The sequence below is a fragment of the Pogona vitticeps genome, chromosome 3 (genome assembly GCF_051106095.1).
Source record: "Pogona vitticeps strain Pit_001003342236 chromosome 3, PviZW2.1, whole genome shotgun sequence".
NCBI lineage: Eukaryota > Metazoa > Chordata > Lepidosauria > Squamata > Agamidae > Pogona > Pogona vitticeps.
In genome coordinates, this window is record NC_135785.1 from 239,099,101 (window position 1) to 239,118,552 (window position 19,452).

At 40.8% G+C, this 19,452-nt stretch overlaps 1 protein-coding gene and 1 non-coding gene across 2 annotated transcripts; one reads left to right on the plus strand and one right to left on the minus strand.

The window, feature by feature from the left end:
* Positions 1-356: 356 nt before the first annotated feature.
* On the minus strand, positions 357-14,007 carry ALOX5AP (arachidonate 5-lipoxygenase activating protein). The gene is made up of 5 exons (XM_020788594.3): positions 13,528-14,007; positions 8,908-9,004; positions 7,110-7,180; positions 3,544-3,625; positions 357-1,070 (listed from the first exon to the last, which is right to left on the minus strand). The coding sequence occupies exons 1-5, from the start codon at positions 13,595-13,597 to the stop codon at positions 908-910; spliced, it is 483 nt and encodes a 160-aa protein (XP_020644253.3). The 5' UTR covers positions 13,598-14,007; the 3' UTR covers positions 357-907.
* A 5,094-nt stretch (positions 14,008-19,101) lies between these two features.
* Positions 19,102-19,175, plus strand: TRNAN-GUU (transfer RNA asparagine (anticodon GUU)). Its single transcript has one exon. It is a non-coding gene; the product is annotated as a tRNA-Asn (tRNA).
* Positions 19,176-19,452: the final 277 nt, after the last annotated feature.

A 19,452-nucleotide genomic window follows, 5' to 3' on the forward strand; every position in this document is an offset into this window, starting at 1 on the left:
GGCCTGTAATCACCCATTTTTTTAAGTACTTACCCAAACAGAAAATTATTTTGTGTCAACACTGGGGGATTAAATAACTAACCATCCCTAAATAGAATCGTGTCCCTGTTTACAGAATTTGCAATTTCCAGTATTGTCAAGAGTTGCTATGTCACACATTAATGTGTTTCTTTTCCTTCAAAGTCCCATTTGAGGCCCTTTGCATAGCAACAAGGGGACATGCATAAGATTTTGTGTGTTCTGTGGTAACTCTAAAGATTACATCTAGACATTTGATCTAATAAAACCTACTGCTTTACTTGGTTTACATTTTAAATTGTAAGTTGAAGAATTAATTAGACAGTATGAAACACATCCATTGTCGTAAATAACTTTATTTAAAATGCCAGCATGCTCTAAAACAAAACATAAAGAGAAAGATGCACTATATACTTTATTTTTTATGTAAATTAGGCTAATATGTTAATGACAATAACTACTAAGTGTTTGACTTCATATCTGCCCAAATAGGAGTTAAATGTCACATATCTTTAAAATTCATGGAGGCTACAATTAGCACAAAGGCCTTGCATCTTGTAAAATAAAAAATAATGGCAAAGTGGGGGGGGGACCTGGCTCTTAAAAATTCAGTGACATACTCATTTCTAGAAGGGGACCTAATAATTTACAGAAAAATATTACTCTTCTCCCTAAGATATGCCAACTGCACATGATAAATCATTTTCTTTTAAGGGAAAAAAGCTGTGTTAAATCAAAACTACAAAGCCCTTGGGAGCATTAGATTTATGGCAATCTAAAGAGGGGCTTTGTAGGCTGATTTCAAACATCTGCTTCTGGATATTGATTGGCTAAGCACAGTGACTTCCTCCATTCTCTATCACCTCCTCCCTTTCCTCTCTGCAGAGATTTAAGGAAGAAGCAACAGAGGAGAGATGGTATTGGATATGGTTTTTATATACATCTGAAAGTCACTTCCAAAAATGATGCCCAGGTAGTAGTTGAGGACTCCAGCCACAGACATAAGGAACATGAACGACATGAGGCGTTTTCCCAGCATGTAACCAGGGATGCTAAGAGAGAGAATGGAGAAAGCAATACATAAGAATATATTGATTCAATGGGGGAGGGGATCTTAACCTCTCTATCTGTCATGAAGGTCAACCTCAACTTAAATGGAGCTCAGATGTTCAGATTAATGGGGTCAAATTCTGCATTGATCTATGTCTCTGCTGCACAGTTAATTTCATGTGAGCCACACAGGTATAAATCAGCAGAGAAATCTGGTGCACAGTGCAAAATGTATCCATTTTAATAATAAAAAATGTTCCATTTAAGAGATGTATTAAGCAGTGTATATCTTGTTCTGGCTATTAAAATGATAGCCACTGATTATATTTGAAACAAAATTCAATAGTCTTGCATTTTAAATACAAGAACGAAGTGTGTGCATATGGAAGCTACGCTGTAGAGATGCCGAGTCCCAATGTTAACGTTTCGCCGTTGGAGAAGACCAGAGGACTGTGGCAATGGGAGAAACATTGGCTCTAATGGATGGTGTGGAAGTTCTACTGTATAATCATATCTATGTCTGTTCCAGAATCCCACTGGCTGAGTTAAATGGAGATTAATAATAATAATAATTGTCCCAATGGGGTTTATCATTCCTTTCTTCTGCAGGGCACCCTGGGACTGTGCAGCTTGCCCTGGACCACACAGGCTGGCTCTACTCGCCCGAAGCACAGTGGGGAATCGAACTCCCAAACCACTGAGCTATCCAGCTTCCAGATAAATAATATATTGTTACAGCTCCATTGTACTTGTGGAATTCAGCAGTTCTCCTTTTACCACTGAGGATATTGGATGTGGGAGCCATTGTCTAACCATCATATAACTCCAGAGCTTGATGTTAAAATAGTCCCATCTTGAAATGGGCACCTACCATGGTTCAGCGGTTCAGTGTGGTTTGGTGGATTGGGCCCACAGGTGTTGTGTGGCCACCCTGGATTCCATGCCCCACCTCCTCCCATGGGTGTCCCATCAGAAGCAGCACTGTGGGCTTTGCTGCCTCAGCGGTGGGCACCTGCAGGAGGAGGCAGGGCGTGGAATCTGGGGTGCCCATGCAACCCTTTTTGGCCCCATCTGGCAAACTGCACTGAACCGTGGAAAGTGCCCATCTCCAGCCCCATCTATACAACACAGCAGTGTTAGTAATACTGGTGGCGTTTTAGCTTAGAGAAATCAAATCAAGATGGAATGGGTATGTAGGGGCTCTAGTTCAGGGGTGAGGTAGCCATTCTTGTGTTGTCTTTTTAAAGCTATAATCCTTAGGATCCTCTGAGATACATTAACTTGACTTTTGTTATGACTTGTATTATTAGATATCAGAAAGCCATCTCCTACTCTGATCGCTGTCCCGTTCAAGATCTGAGTGGTCTTGTTAACTTCCCCTCTAGCCTTCCAATATTGCTTGCAAATGTCAGATAAGGCCATAATAAGACAGTTGCTCTATAGCGATATAAACGGAAAGCATGAAAAGCGGGTTTGAAGTATTTTAATAAATTAGAGATGCAAACCTATAAAACAAGATTTCTTAATGGTTGAAGCATCACTCATTTGTGTTCTGGCCAATATAATCTTCAGGAGCTCTGCCAACACAGCAGGAATTCTAGCAGCAGGAGCAGAATGCCACTAACTGAAGATTTCTCTTTTTGATTTGGGGTGTGTGCATGACTTGTGCACAACGAGATGAGGTCACATGTACTCCAAAACCAAGAGAGAAACTCTGGAATTAAATTAGCAGCAGTCTGTGTGCAACCTCATCCCTGCTATGTTGGTCAAATTCCCCGAGAGAGTCCAGGCCACTTAGTCTGCATGCTTGCTCAAGAATCTAAAGATTGATTATTTGTGTAGCCACTTATGAGAGGACATCCATTGCCCAAAAGGCACAACAAAAGAGAAGACTTGTTTGGCTAAACTTGCATATGCTACTTTGTAGGTACAAAGGCAAAATTAGAAATGATTTTTATAATTTAAATAGAGTTGCAGAGTGCATCACTCTAACAGAAAGGCTGTAAGCAGTGTGTGTATCTGTGTCACAAAGTCTGCTGTCCCAGTGATAAATGGATGGGCCACTTCCAAGACTCTGAACTCCCTCCTTGTGATTATCTTTAAACCAGACAACCTTTCAAATGGAGGACCCTTTCACAAGGAGGTCTGCCCACTGACAGTCTCTCAAATGAATGCCCTCCATTGAAGAGTGAAGGTGGCCATCACACTGAGTATGCTGGCTGAGGGAAACGGGAGTTGTGATTCAACAAGATCTGGAGGGCCACAATCCCACACGTCTGCCAAAAAGAGAGACACAAGAAGATCCACTCTACATGTGGTCCTCTAAGCGAGAAAAAGGCAAGAGGTCTACAGTACTTAGCTCAACTAACTAGGAAGGAAAACCAAAAACAAGCCTGCTGTTATGGGGAACATTGGGCAAATAAACATGTGGATGCTCATCTAACAGTTTCTCAGGAAATAAAACTGGAAAGTTACCTCTGAGTCCTTTCCCCCATGTAGCCAATGAAGTACTTCTGCCTCACATACAGATACATCAGTCCAGCAAAAGCAGCAGGGGCTGAAAGGAAGGACAAAGGGAAAACCTTTTAGACTGTCTCTTACTTCACTCCAGCCATACTGTGTGTAAACCAAAGCAGGATTCAAGTCTTGTTCAGTATAAATGGCTCTCTTCAGACAAAAAGAGCATTTATAAACAAGGAAAGAATATTAATAAAGAATCCAGAGCACTTCAATGAATCTACAATTCCCAGGGTGCATAAATCATAGTGCAGGTTCAATAACATAAAAATGGGAGGTTGTAGTGGTGGAAAGCTCAACACATACTCCTTGTCTCACCTAATTTGAAAACAAAATGCTTCTGCCGAAGGCCTCTTTTCCTCCATGCAAATGTCTATTCCTGACGGAAGTCTGCATATAATGGTAATGAAGGCTCTGTTCAAGCAAACAGCTGGAAAGGACTGGACATTGAAAGGCAAAGGTGCCTGAGGCTGTGGTTTGGGGATGTAGACAGAGGGACCACTCCATCTTTAGCAGCTCTTTGTGTAATTTGAACCATTTTTAATTATGCAAATACAAATTTTCACAAGTGCTATTTCTGAAGTTCAGATTATCTAGACATGCTTCTAGATTTTCTTTAAAATAGAGGCAGGACCTACATTGGGATATAGTGGTAGATCTGGGATTATGACTTTCAGAATCTACAAGTCAGCATGAGGACTATAGTACAAATAATAGCAATTCCAGGCTCTGATGCAGTAGATGGGGAAAAAAATTTTGATGGCTGCTTTCCAGCTATTTAACAATAACAGAAACACCAGGGCTTTTCCCACCCGAATTATGAGAGTAGGCAAGCAGCAATTATTTTGGTTGTTGTTGTTGGGTTTTTGTTTGTTTGTTTTGTTTTTTGGGAAAGGATCTCTGAGCTCAGTTCTTTTCTGGTATTTGGAACAAATGTCTGAGGTGCAGAATGTGCTCAGCAGGAAAGGACTGCTTTCCTCTGTTCTTTAATTCTCTTTGTATCTCTTTTGCACCTGGCTCTGGCTAATGATGGATCTTGGGGTTGTTGTTAAAAAGAACGTGGGCCCGAGAAGCCTGAACCCTGCCCACCATGGGGGACTGAGAATAGTATTTAAGTGGGAAAAACAGTATATTCAGCTGTAAGAAGGAAAGATTCTTACTTTCCTTCTGGAATAGGCAAACTGTTAATCGAAGTAGGGAGCTTTTCAGATGTTGACTACACTTTTATAAATCATGTGGTATAACAATAACTCTGTGTCGTCAAGTTGATTTTTGATTTATGGCAACACTTGCCAGGGCTTCCCCAGTCCCTTATTCTGAGGGTGCTCTGGGTGTGTGCACCAGTCTACACAGACTGACTCTTCTCCTGGGAAGTACTGCAGGGAATTGATGATCTGACATATATTCCAACTCACTGAGCAAACCAGTCAGCTTCAAAGCATGTGACAGTAAACAGAAATAGATCAAGTTCTCCAACATGGGGTTAAACTATACACTGAAAAGAGCATGTCATTAGAAAAGGGAATCCTTAAATGATAAATGCCTTTGACTGTCACAGCAGGGGATTTTAACATCTCTTACAGTCTTTAAATTCACTTGCTTTGTTTTTTTAGAGGGGTTTGAGAGGGAGACACAAAATAGGTTTTCAAGTCTGATACCTTAAACCTGAAGATCTGCTCTACTTGTGTCTGACTGAAATCCTGTTGCTTACTATAGTAAGTCACACTGAATCAACAGGGATTTGGTGAGTTCCACAGATTCAAATAGGCATACTCTAGTTGTGACTTACTACATGTAGAAATAGCAATTTCAGTAGACCATTTCAATCAACGGAACTTACAGAGGAATTGGCTCACCAATTGATTCAAAGGGGCCTACACAAGTGCATTTACTATGCAAAGGAAAAGTCTTACTAGGCTAAGGCATAGTGGGTAGTGGACGTGGTGAATACCTCCTTGAAAGAGGATAGAATCTAAGCATGCTTAAGGGAGGCAATAGTAAGCCCAAAGTTGAAACAGCCCTCCTTAGATCGCACAATACTGAATAACTACTGACCTGTTACACTCCACCTAAAAGCCCAGGTGCACAGCCTTGTGTTCTCCTTAGATAAGCCTCTGAGTCTTGATGCCCTGGTTTCGTCTGTGACCTGGAGTGCCTTGCACAATTAAAACTATTGTGCCAGCTGCGCTTGTTTCTTGAAAGCTCTGATTTGGCTATGGCAACACATGCCTTAGTTACATCTTGGCTGGATTACTTCAATACACTCTACGTGGGGCTGCCTTTGGAAAGTATCAGGAAATTTCAGTGGGTCCAAAATGCAGTAGCCAGATTGGTAACTGCAACTGCACACAGGGATCACCCCACCCCATTACAGAAGCTTCACTAGCTACTGATCCATTTTCAGGCAGAATTCAAAGTCCTGGTTTTAACCAATAATGCCCAAAATGGCTTAGATCCAAGTTATCTCAAGGACTGCATCTCCCTTTATGAGTCTGCTCAAGTGTTAAGATCATCAGGAGAGGCCTTTCTCTTGGTCCTGCTACCTTCACACAGGTGTGTTTGGTGGCAACACAGGAGACGGCCTTCTCTGTTGCTGCTCCCAAATTCTGGAACTCCCTCCCACAGGAGGCCATTCTGCCCCCATCTTTACTGTCCTTCTGCAAGCAGGCGAAGACCTTTTTCTTCAGGCAAGCTTTTCCTGAGTGACTGGCTGCCTGAGAGGGATTTTTAAATGGATTGTTGTACCTTATGGCAGGGGTCCTCAACCCCCAGTCCATGGCCATGGCAGGACTGGGCTGCAGAAATAATATCCCGCCCCCCCTCACATACTCCACCACCTGCATGCACAGCCCGCCACTTGCATGAACGGGTGCCCCATGCCTCCATGAGCATGCCCCACCCTCTGCTCATGTGCATGAGCACGCCCCACCCCTCTGCAAACGCGCCCCTCCACTCCGTACATGCGTGAGAGAGTGCCCCTCCCCTCCACAGGGGCACTCCACCCCTCAATGCACGGACCCTGCTCCCCTCAGCCGGTCTGCAGTTCAGAAAAGATTGGGAACCACTGCCTTACGGCATTGAATGTGTTTTGGTGTTGCTTGTGAGTTTTGGTATTGTATTAATTGATCCTTTTAGTATTATATGCTCATTGTTACTAACTTGAATAGTGTATTTTAATTGTTGTAAGCTGCTTGGGTCCTTTTTTTAAGGAGAAAGTCAGGTTAAAATATATTAAATAAGTAAATACATAAGCAGGATTTCAGTCACCGGAAGATGAACGTGATTTCAGCCTCTAATGAGGTGCCGTCTCTAACATATAGTTCGATGCACAGTTGTGAAGGTCTGAAGAGTTAACCTAAATCCAGTGTGTGAAGCAAGTTGTCTCCCTCTGACATCCTCTAGATTTGACAGCATCCAACTACAACCCTTTTAATACTGACCCAGCCAGCCCATTTGTCCTCAATAACAAATAGATAGCACAATGATGAGGGGAAAGAATATGGAGAATGATCTAGCTATATTACCTTGGCTACACAGCAAGCCTGCACACCAGAGCACAGCAAGAAACATTGGGTAGGCATCTCTGCAGTTTTGGCTAGGAGAAGACATTGGGAGAAAGGGGCGACGTCATATTGAAATCAAGAAAAAAGGCATATGTTTTAAAGTGCATTTTCAATAGATAAAGTACATGTAACAAGTGGAGAATTTAATGAAAACATTGGAACAAAATCTTAAAGGGATGTTGGGACATGAACATTAGTCTCCCCCTCCCTCCCATTACAAGTGCTAATCACCTCATCTACAATTTTGCTGTCTAAATATTAATTATCCAAGGAATAATTTGTGCTAAGTCTCACCCAGCTCTCTCTTTTGTCTACCAAACTCTGCCTGATAATCCACAGTCAGTACAGATATTAAGGCTTTTGCCTGGTTAAGAAGGAAATGCTTCTTCAAGTCGTCAGATGCCTTTCCCAAAAGATGTAACATGAAACCATGATTTTAGTGAGGTGGGAAAAAGAGCTATTCACGTTTCTCCAGCACACCCCTGCTCCCTGATTTCTTCCCTTCCACTCCATTACCTCTGTTTTCCTCTGTTTCTTTTGTAGTCACACTTCCTGACTTCATTGTGTTGGTTCTACTGGTTATGAAACTGGTTTGGGTGCTACTGGGGCAGTTGTAAAAGAACGATGGGTAATAAAACAAGTCACCGGGGTCTACTATATACTCCCCATCCCTTCACGGAAGGAGTTTGAATATTTTTGCTCCATTTTAGATTAACCACAGCTTGTTGTGATATCTAAATGAGGATAAACTATGTTTATTCTTAACTCTGGTTGGCACAAACAGACCAGCTACGTATCATAGAGTTTGGCTGATATACTAGATGATGTGCAGATGGACTCTAAGCCAGAATTTGCCAGTTTTCTCCCTTGGAATCTGTCCCAGGAACCTGTTTTGAGAACCTGGGCCCATCCAGTACTAACAGAGAATTAATTCTCTGAATGCTAACCGTAGAGATTGGAAGTTACTGGTTACAAGTAATGTAGTTATCTGCAACTAGTAATTTTTGATGTAGCAAGTAATGTAAGTGGAAGATAACATTTTATCTGTAACAATTCACACTTATTAACCTTTAAAAGTTACTTTTAAAGGATATGCGAATACATTTTTAGAAGCGTTTCGACAGGAATTTCAGGTTTTATGCCATTCTCTTCTCAGTCTTAGTTGGCAAGGGAAGCCTTGATTGGTTTTGTCTTTTATATTTTTATGAATATTTCCAAGTAGCACTATCAGAGTTTCCCCATATTTTTCTGACTTGTTGAAAATGATAACAAGACATGTTAACAATGCACAACATAGTAAATTACTTGCAGCATCAGAACAATGGAAACAATAAAGGCAATTAGATTGCTGGGGAGTAATGAGTAATGCAACAAGTTCCTTTGAACATGTAATGTTTTGAAGTCAGGCTGGAACCTCATATGCAGTTTGTGCATAAGGACAAGGTGTTATCCTCAGCAAACAATCTTGACAAATCGTAAGGTTAGAAGAAAGATTAGCAACTTCAGAACAATAATTAAATAACAAACAGGAGCATTAAAGAGACACAGAATAGCCCAGTGAGGTCTGAGACGGTCACTGGATATTGGTAGAAGTGACTGGCTGAGTAAAACATTCCATTGCAGCATCTGTTTGGATGAGATATCAGTCCAAAAGGAGATAAACAACTAAATATATGTAGAGTCCCTTTCTATCATTATGGTTGCAGTCTTACTCTGCACACCTTAACTCCTCTTGGTTGTAACATGCAGGAATACTCACTTGGCAGTATAGACACGGTCAAAAGCAGATGGAGCAGCCCGCTGAACTGTTCTGCCTGTTTTCTTGTTTTCGTCTTCAACTTTATGTGCAAAATAAGCTGTCAAATAAAATTTAGAAATTGGCCTATTTTCATTTCATTTCAACACTGATATCTTACTTTCCCTTTCTGTGAACACCTGTAAGTTGCTAAGGAACACAAGCAGAATATATTTATACATATTACTCAGTGACTCTACTAAATTCATCTTAATTATCAGCACCATTAAATCATAAATGACAATATTCAATGACATAGTGACTGCTCGTCATCATTACCTTTAACTAATCCAGAAATATTTCATTTCAATTCACTGTATAAAACAAAAATGCAAACAATTTTGTAAACCTGCTGAAATCTTATTAGCTGATCAGCATGGTTAAATAATTAAGCTGTGAATAAAGTCCAGTAATAAACTTGTTGTTTAGTCGTTTAGTCGTGTCCAACTCTTCGTTGGACCAGAACGCGCCAGGCCCTCCTGTCTTCCACTGCCTCCCGGAGTTGGGTCAAATTTATTCCTTTCACAGGAATAAATTTACCCACAGAGTAACTGTGAGTCGGAGGTGACTTGACAGCACATAACAACAGCAGCAGTGATTGTTGCTACTGCACAAAAGAAGGAAATAGTAAACCATTTCTGAATAATTCTTACCTTCAAAACTCTGTGATGAAGCAATCGAAAATTAAACAAGAGGTGGTGCTGGAAGGGGCATGGCATGTGAGAAGCCACAGCCTTGTGTTTGCAGGGCTGTTAATGACAGGACATTTTGGAGGTCACTCATTCATAAAGTCACTGTTTAAATCAGAATGAAGTGACTTTATGGTATGTAACAGTGACAAAGTGCCTCCCACATAAGCATGGCCATTCAAATAATTCATGCAGAGAATCTGAATTCAATGCGAGCACACACTTTCTACTTGGAAGTATTTCTCATAGGGCTCTGAAGCATTAACCACATCACCATCTTCTTCACCTAAGTCAAATGGAAAGGCCATCTCATCCTTTTTCCAGCCAGCCCTGAAACTTCAATCCCAAGGGATTGGTTTCCCCTTGAAGTGCGTCCCATTGGACGCACCACATCATTTGAAACACAGAGGTCACTATGCAGAAGCAATTCAATAGGCCAGAATTTGCTGTGAGCTTATATTTGTGCACCTATGTTTTTGATGTTCCAAGGTAGAGTCTTTATCACCATCTGATTTTTTTTCTAGGCTTGAGAAAGGACAATACATGGCTGCAAAGCTTTGTTTTTGAGAATCGGTATCAGTTATTTGGAAACATACTTCTCTTCCCCTCATGCTTTAGATTTGTTAGCTGAAATCCAGTAGGGTAGGCCTATTAAATCAAAAGAGTTTATGAAAGAATTGACTCATCAAATCCCCACTAATTCAATGGCCATATTCTAGTTGTGACTTACTGTTGGATTTAAGCTAGTGGTGTGAATTCACCTAACATATAATAGGGGAAACACTTAATCTTCCAGATGTTGTCCAAATTTCAACTCCCATCAATCCCAACCAACATGGTCAATGGGTAGGGATTATGGGAGATGAAATCCCATTGATCCTGACAGGTGAACATTTCCTCCTTCCCCCACACAAACACGTTATTTAAATGTGCTTGAAAACACTCACGTGAAAAACCTAGTGGTTTTCACGCTGTATTCCTACAAAAGCTGACATTTCTTGGGAATGGACCAAGAGGAGGTCTGTAGTGATGGGCAACAAAGGTGGGCGCTACTAGCCACATTTTCTTGTCATGCATGGCCTTAATATTGACTTGCGGTGACTTGACCCCAAGAGACTGTTGGATGTGTTTCTAGTCCATGGTACATTCTGCTTTGACAGGATATTTGGAAATCATCCCTTTGAGGCTGCCAGCATGCAACCAGCTGGGTGCAGGCAAAGAACAGAGGAAGGGAGAAAACCACAAGTTTGCCCCTCTGGGAGGAAATAATGAGAATTATTCTTTTCCATCAGACTTCCTCATCACGTAAACAGCCATGGCCAAGGCCACAACTTTCTGAAAATAAATCCCCACGTAGTCCCAGGTTTTGTACTTCCTCTAATCTACTTATGATAATAACTATGTGCTGCCAGGTTGATTCTAATGCAGTGACCATTTCCAGTGTTTCCTAGGTGTAGAGTACTCAGAAGTGGTTCGCCATTCCCTGTTTTTTGGAACGGGGCACTTTGGGGACACAGGCTGGTTCTTCTTCTGAGAAGCACAGTGGGGAATTGAATTCCCAGGCCCTACCAATTCACTGAGTGGCCTGCACAGCTCTAAACTGCTTACTCCCATGCAGATGCATTCAGATGGGCCAACACTTTGAAAATTTTCTTTTTGAGACTATACTGTAGTTCACCGAAATCTCATCCAGAATGGCTGCTGTCCATGCTGGATGGGGGATTCTGGAAGCTGTCATCTAAAAAGGTAATTTTTCAAAGCTTTTAGCTGGGCTTAATCATATGCCCTACAATGGTAGTCATCACAGGTTCCCTTTCCTGGGACATTCAAATGCTCCAAAGTTGCATGAAATGGAGCTGTTATTTCTTGTTAGTCATGGGTAAACTCATCTTGGATCAGATTTTGGTGGTTTATGCACAAATGTCTATAAATATGTATAAGTGTAATGCTGATAGAATTTTTTTTAAGCAAGAAAGGCTAATTTCGAGAGCAGCTTGTCTGACAGCATATCCACATTACACAGGTGTGTCAATCTGATGCCACTTTAACTGTTATAACTCCATACTATGGAATACTGATACTTGTAAATCAGTGCACAGAAATTTCTCTGCTGTACAGCTTTAGTGCATTTTCCTTAAGTCCTTTTTCTTGTTCATCTCCTACCCTGTTTCCCTGAAAATAAGCCCTAGTATGATTTTTCAGGATGCTCGTAATATAAGCTCTGCCCCCAAAATAAGCCCCAGTTAAATGAAACCCCGCCCTCCACCATTGTGCCACATTTTGCAGGAACCCAAAGAAGATGACATGGCTGTAAAATAAAACATCCCCTGAAAATAAGCCCTTATGCGTTTTTGGAGCAAAAATTAATATAAGAGCCCGTCTTATTTTCGGGGAAACGCGGTAGCAAAAGCTGGACTATTTTGACTCTGACACTGACCAGCGATGTTATGTTTTACCCAAATAGACTCTCAGGTTCCTCAGTCAGTGAGTTCTTCTTGTTATTCTTTCCCTGGTTATTTTACCTTGGATGGCCAACTGTAACCGTGTGTACTTTTTATTTCTAGGTAAGTCACAAAAGAATTCTAGCTCTCTGTATTTCATGTGTTTTATGACTTCTTTGTCTTTACACGTTTGCTTTAGTACTTGCTGGCCTTCTTGATCCAAAAAAATCACCACCCTGTGATAAATCCCGGGAAGAAAATTCTATTCTATGGGATGGAGCCCCAGTCATAACCATCTCCTGCACCTGAGTCGGCTGCAGGACACAGTCTGTCAGATAGGTTTGTGCTATTACTGATGTTAGGTAAGGAGCTAGCCCTGCCTGCTTTGTGTTTCACCAAAAGGTACAGCTGCCTCAGGCCACACTGCAGCGAATGCCTTGTGCTCCTCCAGGGGAGAAACACCACTTGCTTGAAAGGCTAGGTGTTCACAGTGAAACCATCCTCTGCAGTCCACCCAGTTAGAGAAATTCTCCCTACTTTCTGTATGAGAGGGAAACATCTTTGATCCACAACCTCTCACGCACCTAGTGCAGTCTATGAAAGCTTATGCCAAATAATGTCAGAACAAAAAAAAGGACAAAATGTTGTGGCACCTTAAGACGAATTGATACTCACAGATGAACTGTGAGCTTTTGTGGATTACGTGTACTACCTCAGATATTAGAGTGAGACTATATGACCATAACATTCATACAGGTCCTCATGACCAGGTAGAGAGGAAGATAATAAACAAAGTTACAATGGTTCATTAATAAAGGAATGGGATTATCAAGTTGTGAATATTTCAGTTAGCAATCTATGAGTCTACAAGGTAACAACAGCATTGTAGACAAAGGTGCCAAACTGTGGGAATCAATGTAAGATTTCACAGTTTATGCCAAATAAAACTATCTTTAAGGTGCCCAAAGAGTCTTTGTTTTTTTTTCCACAGCAAAGTAACACAACTTTCCCCCATCAAAACTGTCTCCGCTTATAACTTGTCACATTCAAAGTTTTCCCACTGCAATTCTATCAACGTTCATTTAACCCATGGACTGATGTTGTCAGTCTACATGAAGAGGTGGAACATACAGAACAAGCACTGAACTCAACCCAGACAAATAAGAAAAGAGGGAATGATGAAAAAAGAGAGGAAACAATTATGACATGCTATAGATATTGAGCAGAGCTTGGAAGTGTCACTTTTGGGACCTACAGTTCCCAGAAGCCCACGGTTTCCACATAATGTGGACATTTTAGCCTGAGAAAAAGCAATGCTGTAGTCCTAAGCTCTGGCATGGCATGCAGAAATCCATGCATGAAAGCATGGTTGATTCATCTTCCCCTCATCCATACAGGAATGATGCAGAAACAACTCCCTCCTTCCCACTTCCAAATGCATTGCACCCCCTTACCATTTTGGATGACACTTAAAAGTGTTACAATGACCAGAAGGACAATGTGTCCCACAATGTCTTGGTCCATGTTGGCAGCAGACGGGTCAGAATACTCTCTCACTGTTCTGTGCTGCAACTCAGTCAGATGAACCACAGATAGAGGAAGTAAAGTCTGCCTTAGCTTGCATAATGGAACCTTGGTGAGGGCTTCCTGGTTTAAGCTGCAGCATGGCCATAGCACATTCAATTCAGATGGGTTAGAAGTGCACTGACTCTGCAAGGCACACCTTTGAGTCTTTTGCAGCAGCAATAGTGGTGGTGTTCTAAATCTAAGAATCTCTGTAAAGCATGCATCGTTTTGTTTAGTCGTTTAGTCGTGTCCGACTCTTCGTGACCCCATGGACCAGAGCACGCCAGGCCCTCCTATCTTCCACTGCCTCCCGGAGTTGGGTCAGATTCATGTTGGTTGCTTCGGTGACACTGTCCAACCATCTCATCCTCTGTCATCCCCTTCTCCTCTTGCCTTCACACTTTCCCAACATTAAGGTCTTTTCCAGGGAGTCCTCTCCACCTGGAGTAGGAACCGGCAATTCCACTCCAGTATCTTTGCCAAGAAAACCCCATGATCAGAAACAAAAGGCTAAAAGCATGCATAGACAGATGCAATTTAAATGTTCAATTAATAGAGCAACGTGAAACGAATTTAGCTTCAGTTATTCTCTGAGAATAACAGGTTGCAAAATAAAAAGGAAATAACCTCAGACAGGACCCAAAATGGTGTAATCATTGCCCAGTAATGAACTAATGAAATATTCTTTTTCCAAAGTGCATGTTGTGAAACATTGGAATTCATAAATACAGTCCTGTACAATCTTAAAAATGACTCAGAATTCTTCAGACTGAAATCAAACACAAATTTGCACCAGTGACCAGCACAACCCAAAATTTATAACTTCAAAAATGATTTCCAAAGAAGTAGACTGAAGATCCTTATTTCAATAATCTATTTATAACATTTCTTTGTAATTGTGAAAGGGAAGTTGCTTGGATATCTTCTTGGACCCAGCCCTTTTATGAGAATCCCACATTGTTGCCACAACCACTTCAGCTTTTAATCAACTTAGGCTGATCGCCTAGTGGACGGGGTGGCCCTGAAGATGTTAGTGCATGAGCTAGTGATCTCAGGGATTGGCTGTTGCAACACTCTCTACATGGAGCTTCTCTTGAAACTGACCTGGTAACTTCAACAGGTACAGAATGCGATGGCCAGACTGATGTTGAATGTGAATAAGTTCAAGCACATTTCCCTAGTCCTGGCCAGTCCACACTGGTTGCCTGTGTAGTACCGAGCCAGGTTCAAGGTGTTGGTTCTTACTTATAAAGTCATTCACAATCTGAGACCTCAGTACTTGTCAGAGTGTCTTTCCCTAAGAACTTCCACCCATGCCACTTGATCCTCCCAAGCCACGCTCCTTCGGGTTGCCACTTTGAGGGAGGCCAGGAAGTCATTGACTAGAAACATAGTCTTCTTAGTCATGACCCCATCCCTTTGGAATGGGTTCCCAGTGGAGCTGTGTCTGGTCTCCTCCCTCACAGTTTTTAAGAAGATGCTCAGAAGGAGGCTATTTACTGCAACTTCTCTTAGTGTAGCACAGATTGACCATCGTCATCCGACTGCCATCAGTTTTTTTGTTGTTGTCAGTTATGGGCTGCTTTATTTGTTCATTTTTGGTGAACTTATTTTTTATATTATTTAAGATTTTTTTAAAAAAAATTATGTTATGTCTGTTTCACTTTGGATGTAAACTGCCCAGAGTAGTGTTTACCACTAATCAGTGTGGTATACAAGTTCCATCCATCCGTCCATCCGTCCATCCGTCCGTCCGTCCGTCCGTCCATCCATCCATCCATCCATCCATCCATCCATCCATCCATCCATCCATCCATCCATCCATCCATCCATCCATCCATCCATCCATCCATCCATCATCAATACAGTTAAATATATGGGCAAAAGAGACATGTAACATATACTGCAGTATCACACAGTATTAAACACATCTACTGAGTCAGATGACTTGCATAAGTTACTTTGCCCAGGAATTTAGGCAGGGGTGCACTTGCCTGTCTGGAAATATCAGGATTGTAGCTTTCCTATTGTCTCTGAGCTTAGTTGCAAACCTCATTGTAATTAGGAAAGAAATAGCCTTTCTCAGAAAGAATATATGGCTGAAAACCTGTTGCTTAGTGTAGCACGTCACACTTGTGTAAGCCCAGTGAATCAGTGGGGATTTGGTGATTCAAAAAGGTCTACTCTAATTGTGATTTACCGTACATCATGTTGTTGATAACTTCCAATTTGATCCTTAGATCCATTTTGTGGAAATTGTAGTCTGAGAAAAAGCAATGCTTCAAAGCTCTAGTATGGCATGAAGAAGGCATAGCAATTCCAAATACTGTAATGCTAAACAACATGCATTTATAGGAAAGAATGTGATAATTGCCAGTTTTCACAACTGCATGGAACAGCCAATCTCAACAGACTCCTAGCATCACTAGAAAGACATCCCAAATCACCTTTTATGATTTGCTCTGGACACTTTTGGAATGACATGTTGTTGTCATCAAGTATAGACACGCGCCATCAAGTATAGACAACTGTATAAGTGAGCAATCTCCAAAATGTCCTGTCCTCAAAAGCCCTGCTGAGCTCTTCCAAACTCAAGTCTCTTCCTTTTTGTGTGTGTGTGTGGTTGCCTTCAATCATTCCCAACGTTATTGCCTTTTCCAGATAATACTTTCTTCTCACGATGTGCCCGTCCAAAGTAGGACAGCTTCAGTTTCAACCTTTCAACCTCCAAAGGTAGTTCAGGCTTGATTTGATTTAGGACCTACTTGTTTGTTTTCCTGTCAGTCCAGGGTATCCACAGAGCTTTCCTCCAGAAGCATATTTCAAATGAATAATTGTTTTCTGTCAGCATTCTTTACTTTCCAGCTTTCGCACCCATACATGGTGATCGAAATACAAGAGTGTGGATTATCTTGGTCTTTGTCTCCAGTGACACATCCTTGCACTTAATGATCTTTTCTCATTCCTTCATTGCTACCCTTCTGAATCTCAGACTTCTGATTTCTTGGCTGCAATGTCCATTTGGACTGATGATTGAACCAAGGTATACAAAACCTCTATTTCAATTTCTTCCTTGTCCATGTTATAGTCATGTAGTTCTTCTGTAGTCCTGATTTTCGTCTTCTCAATGACCAAATGTCATGGCTAGACTAAATTTCTGATGCTTTTCAGCCATGTGTTGAAAATCAGGATCAATGTGGGGGCCATAGGGATAGCAATGGGTCAATTTCACTTTCTCCCATTTCTAAATTTTTACATCTTAATTCTCCCCCTTCTCAGTATTAAGAAATGTGTGAATCTTGGTGAATTCCTAATAAACATAAACTGAATTGAACTGAAACATCTGTTACATGGTTCTTATACACTAAATAGCAGGTGCTATTTCATGGTGGACTTCCTGTCAACTGGAAATCAAAACAGATATGGTAATACATACATGTCTGGCCAACATCTTTGGAAGTCATCATGCTTTAGATAAGGGGTGGGGTTCAAGTATCCTGCAGCAGCCCAGAGCTTCCCATTCCCTGCACCCTCTCCCCCCCCCAAATAATTAAAACTGAAACAAAGATTTTGACTTTTTAAAAAATTCTCCTTATGCACAGTTATAGGGGACCCATACTTCTAATTTTTAACATTTTTTTAAAGAAACATAGTTTTGGCCTCTATGAGTTCCAAGGACACCTTTTCAGTTAAGAAAACCGATTTTTGTAAGATTTACTCGGGGGGGGGGGTTAGGGGTGGTGGTCCTGTGGACCACCAGAGGTTGTCCACTGCTTCAGACTGCTTTGAAGCATCTTAGGCCATTCTAAGGCAGGTTGATCACTCACACTTTTGCTACACAGAGATGGAAACGAGAATAACCTTTCATGATCGTACTGAACCAGACCAAAGCATGACTGATTGCATTGTCAAGGTCTGATATCCCTAGTCTGCAACTTAGTTCTTGAACTCACTTTTTTTTCATTCCTTACTTCTTTTCCTTCCTGTGTTATCTTCTGAATATTTAATGCAACCACAAAGGAAGTACTGTATTTTATTATTTTTCTGTTTTTGAAGGGCCTGTTAGCTGCAGCATTAAAAAAAAAAAGAGAACTACATACAGTCCTTGGAACAAAATAATATATTTGTTAGACTTCAGTTATTCTTTAGGTATTACAAAACCAATGATTGATTATTTATTACCATATTTCTATACTGCCGTTGATCTTATGGCATGAGGGCAATATGCAAATATAACTGAGAAAGCTAATATAATATGAATAAAAATAAAACAGCATTAATTACAGCAGTAAAAGGGCAGGAAATAATATCTAAAATAACAGTTTACTTAAAGCATTTCAATGAACAATTTACTGGGCAAAGCAGTAAGTTTCACCATGTGCCAAAAATTACCATTGGTACCTGTTACACTTCTCACAGGGAGGATGTTGAACAATCAAGATGCTGCCATAAAGAAGTCTTGTTATCATATAAACAAAGTCATCTTATCATAAATGTCTCCTGTATTATTGTATAAATGTACTATTGGGACTTAGAGAAGAGAATGGATAGTGTTAAAGTATGGACAGCTATAGGAAGCTATTCCTATAAGAATATAGTAAGAGGTTTTTCTTCTGTTGGAGTTTTATTTGTAACTTTGCATTCTATATGTAGTTTTTGTGACTGAGGGATTTTTCCAGGCTGGGATGACTGTTTATTTATCCAGCACTAACTACCCATTCCTTCCAGCCTTTGAATTTGAAGAGAGCCCACGTCTCTGTTGAGTGTTCTTTAATTTGCTGTTGGTCTGTTTCGCTGCAAAGTATGTGTGCAGTAAAGAAAGCAGCATACCCAAGTCTATAATATCAAGCAACTGTAAGTAGGAAAAAAATCATTCTTTTTCCTACAAATGTCTCAGAGTGAGTTAATGAGACTTAAAGTGCCAGTTAATGAAAAAGGTGTTAAGTTCTGGGGAACTTTTAGCTATTCTCCACTGTGAATCTCTGTAGTTCTACTGCCTAGCAAAAAGGAATTTTAACCAGAAATTCAAAACACTGCAGCATCTTTAGATATTTAGGCCACAGTTTTCATCTATGCTACCAATATATTTTCCCAAGGAGTATGTATTATAAAATATCCTACATTGCTTTTTTTTTGGTTGGGAAAAAATCTTTAAATTAACTTTCTATCCCACTCACTCATTAAAGGTGGTAAGAATTCATTAACAAAAGTGCATCACAAGTGGATTTGAAAGATGCTCAAGATGCCAGGAAATAAGTAAAATTTATTTCGAGCTCTTAGCTTTTGTTCCCATTGGCCTTTTTGTAACAGCCTTCATTCAATTTGTTTTGTAGCAAAAGTGCTCTTTTATCCATTAGGAATAAAATTAACAGCAGCACAAACTGCAGAAACATCTTGTTTGAAAACGAGACATGGCATGAGCTCTATTAGTACTTTGCCGGCAGCGAAGTTTACCCAGCGAAGTCTCTGTGGCGCAATCGGTTAGCGCGTTCGGCTGTTAACCGAAAGGTTGGTGGTTCGAGCCCACCCAGGGACGCCTATAACTTTTTTCTTATTTGCTTTCAAGTACAGTAATTAAACATACCTTACTCGGAGCTTCCTATCTGTGCAAAGTGATTGGCATTTCAGGGAGGAAGCCCCTCCTATGCTTTTCAAGGTTTTAGCGAGAGGTGCGTGTCAACAAAGGAGTATTTGAGAAGAGTTATGAGCCTTCTTTTTTTATTTCGATGTCTTCTTTTGCAAGGTTACGGAAATATGCTCCGAATAGGAACAACATAACTTGCACGTCGTCAGTGGGACGGATAAAGCAACGG

What these genes read in the sequence shown, in the direction of transcription:
- ALOX5AP (XM_020788594.3), bottom strand. Translation starts at nt 13,597, where the DNA reads ATGGACCAAGACATTGTGGGACACATTGTCCTTCTGGTCATTGTAACA. An exon ending in TTTAAGTGTCATCCAAAATG is followed by an intron (nt 9,005 to 13,527) that starts GTAAGGGGGTGC and finishes TTTATTTGACAG; the next exon opens with CTTATTTTGCACATAAAGTT. An exon ending in ATGGGGGAAAGGACTCAGAG is followed by an intron (nt 1,071 to 3,543) that starts GTAACTTTCCAG and finishes TCTCTCTCTTAG; the next exon opens with CATCCCTGGTTACATGCTGG.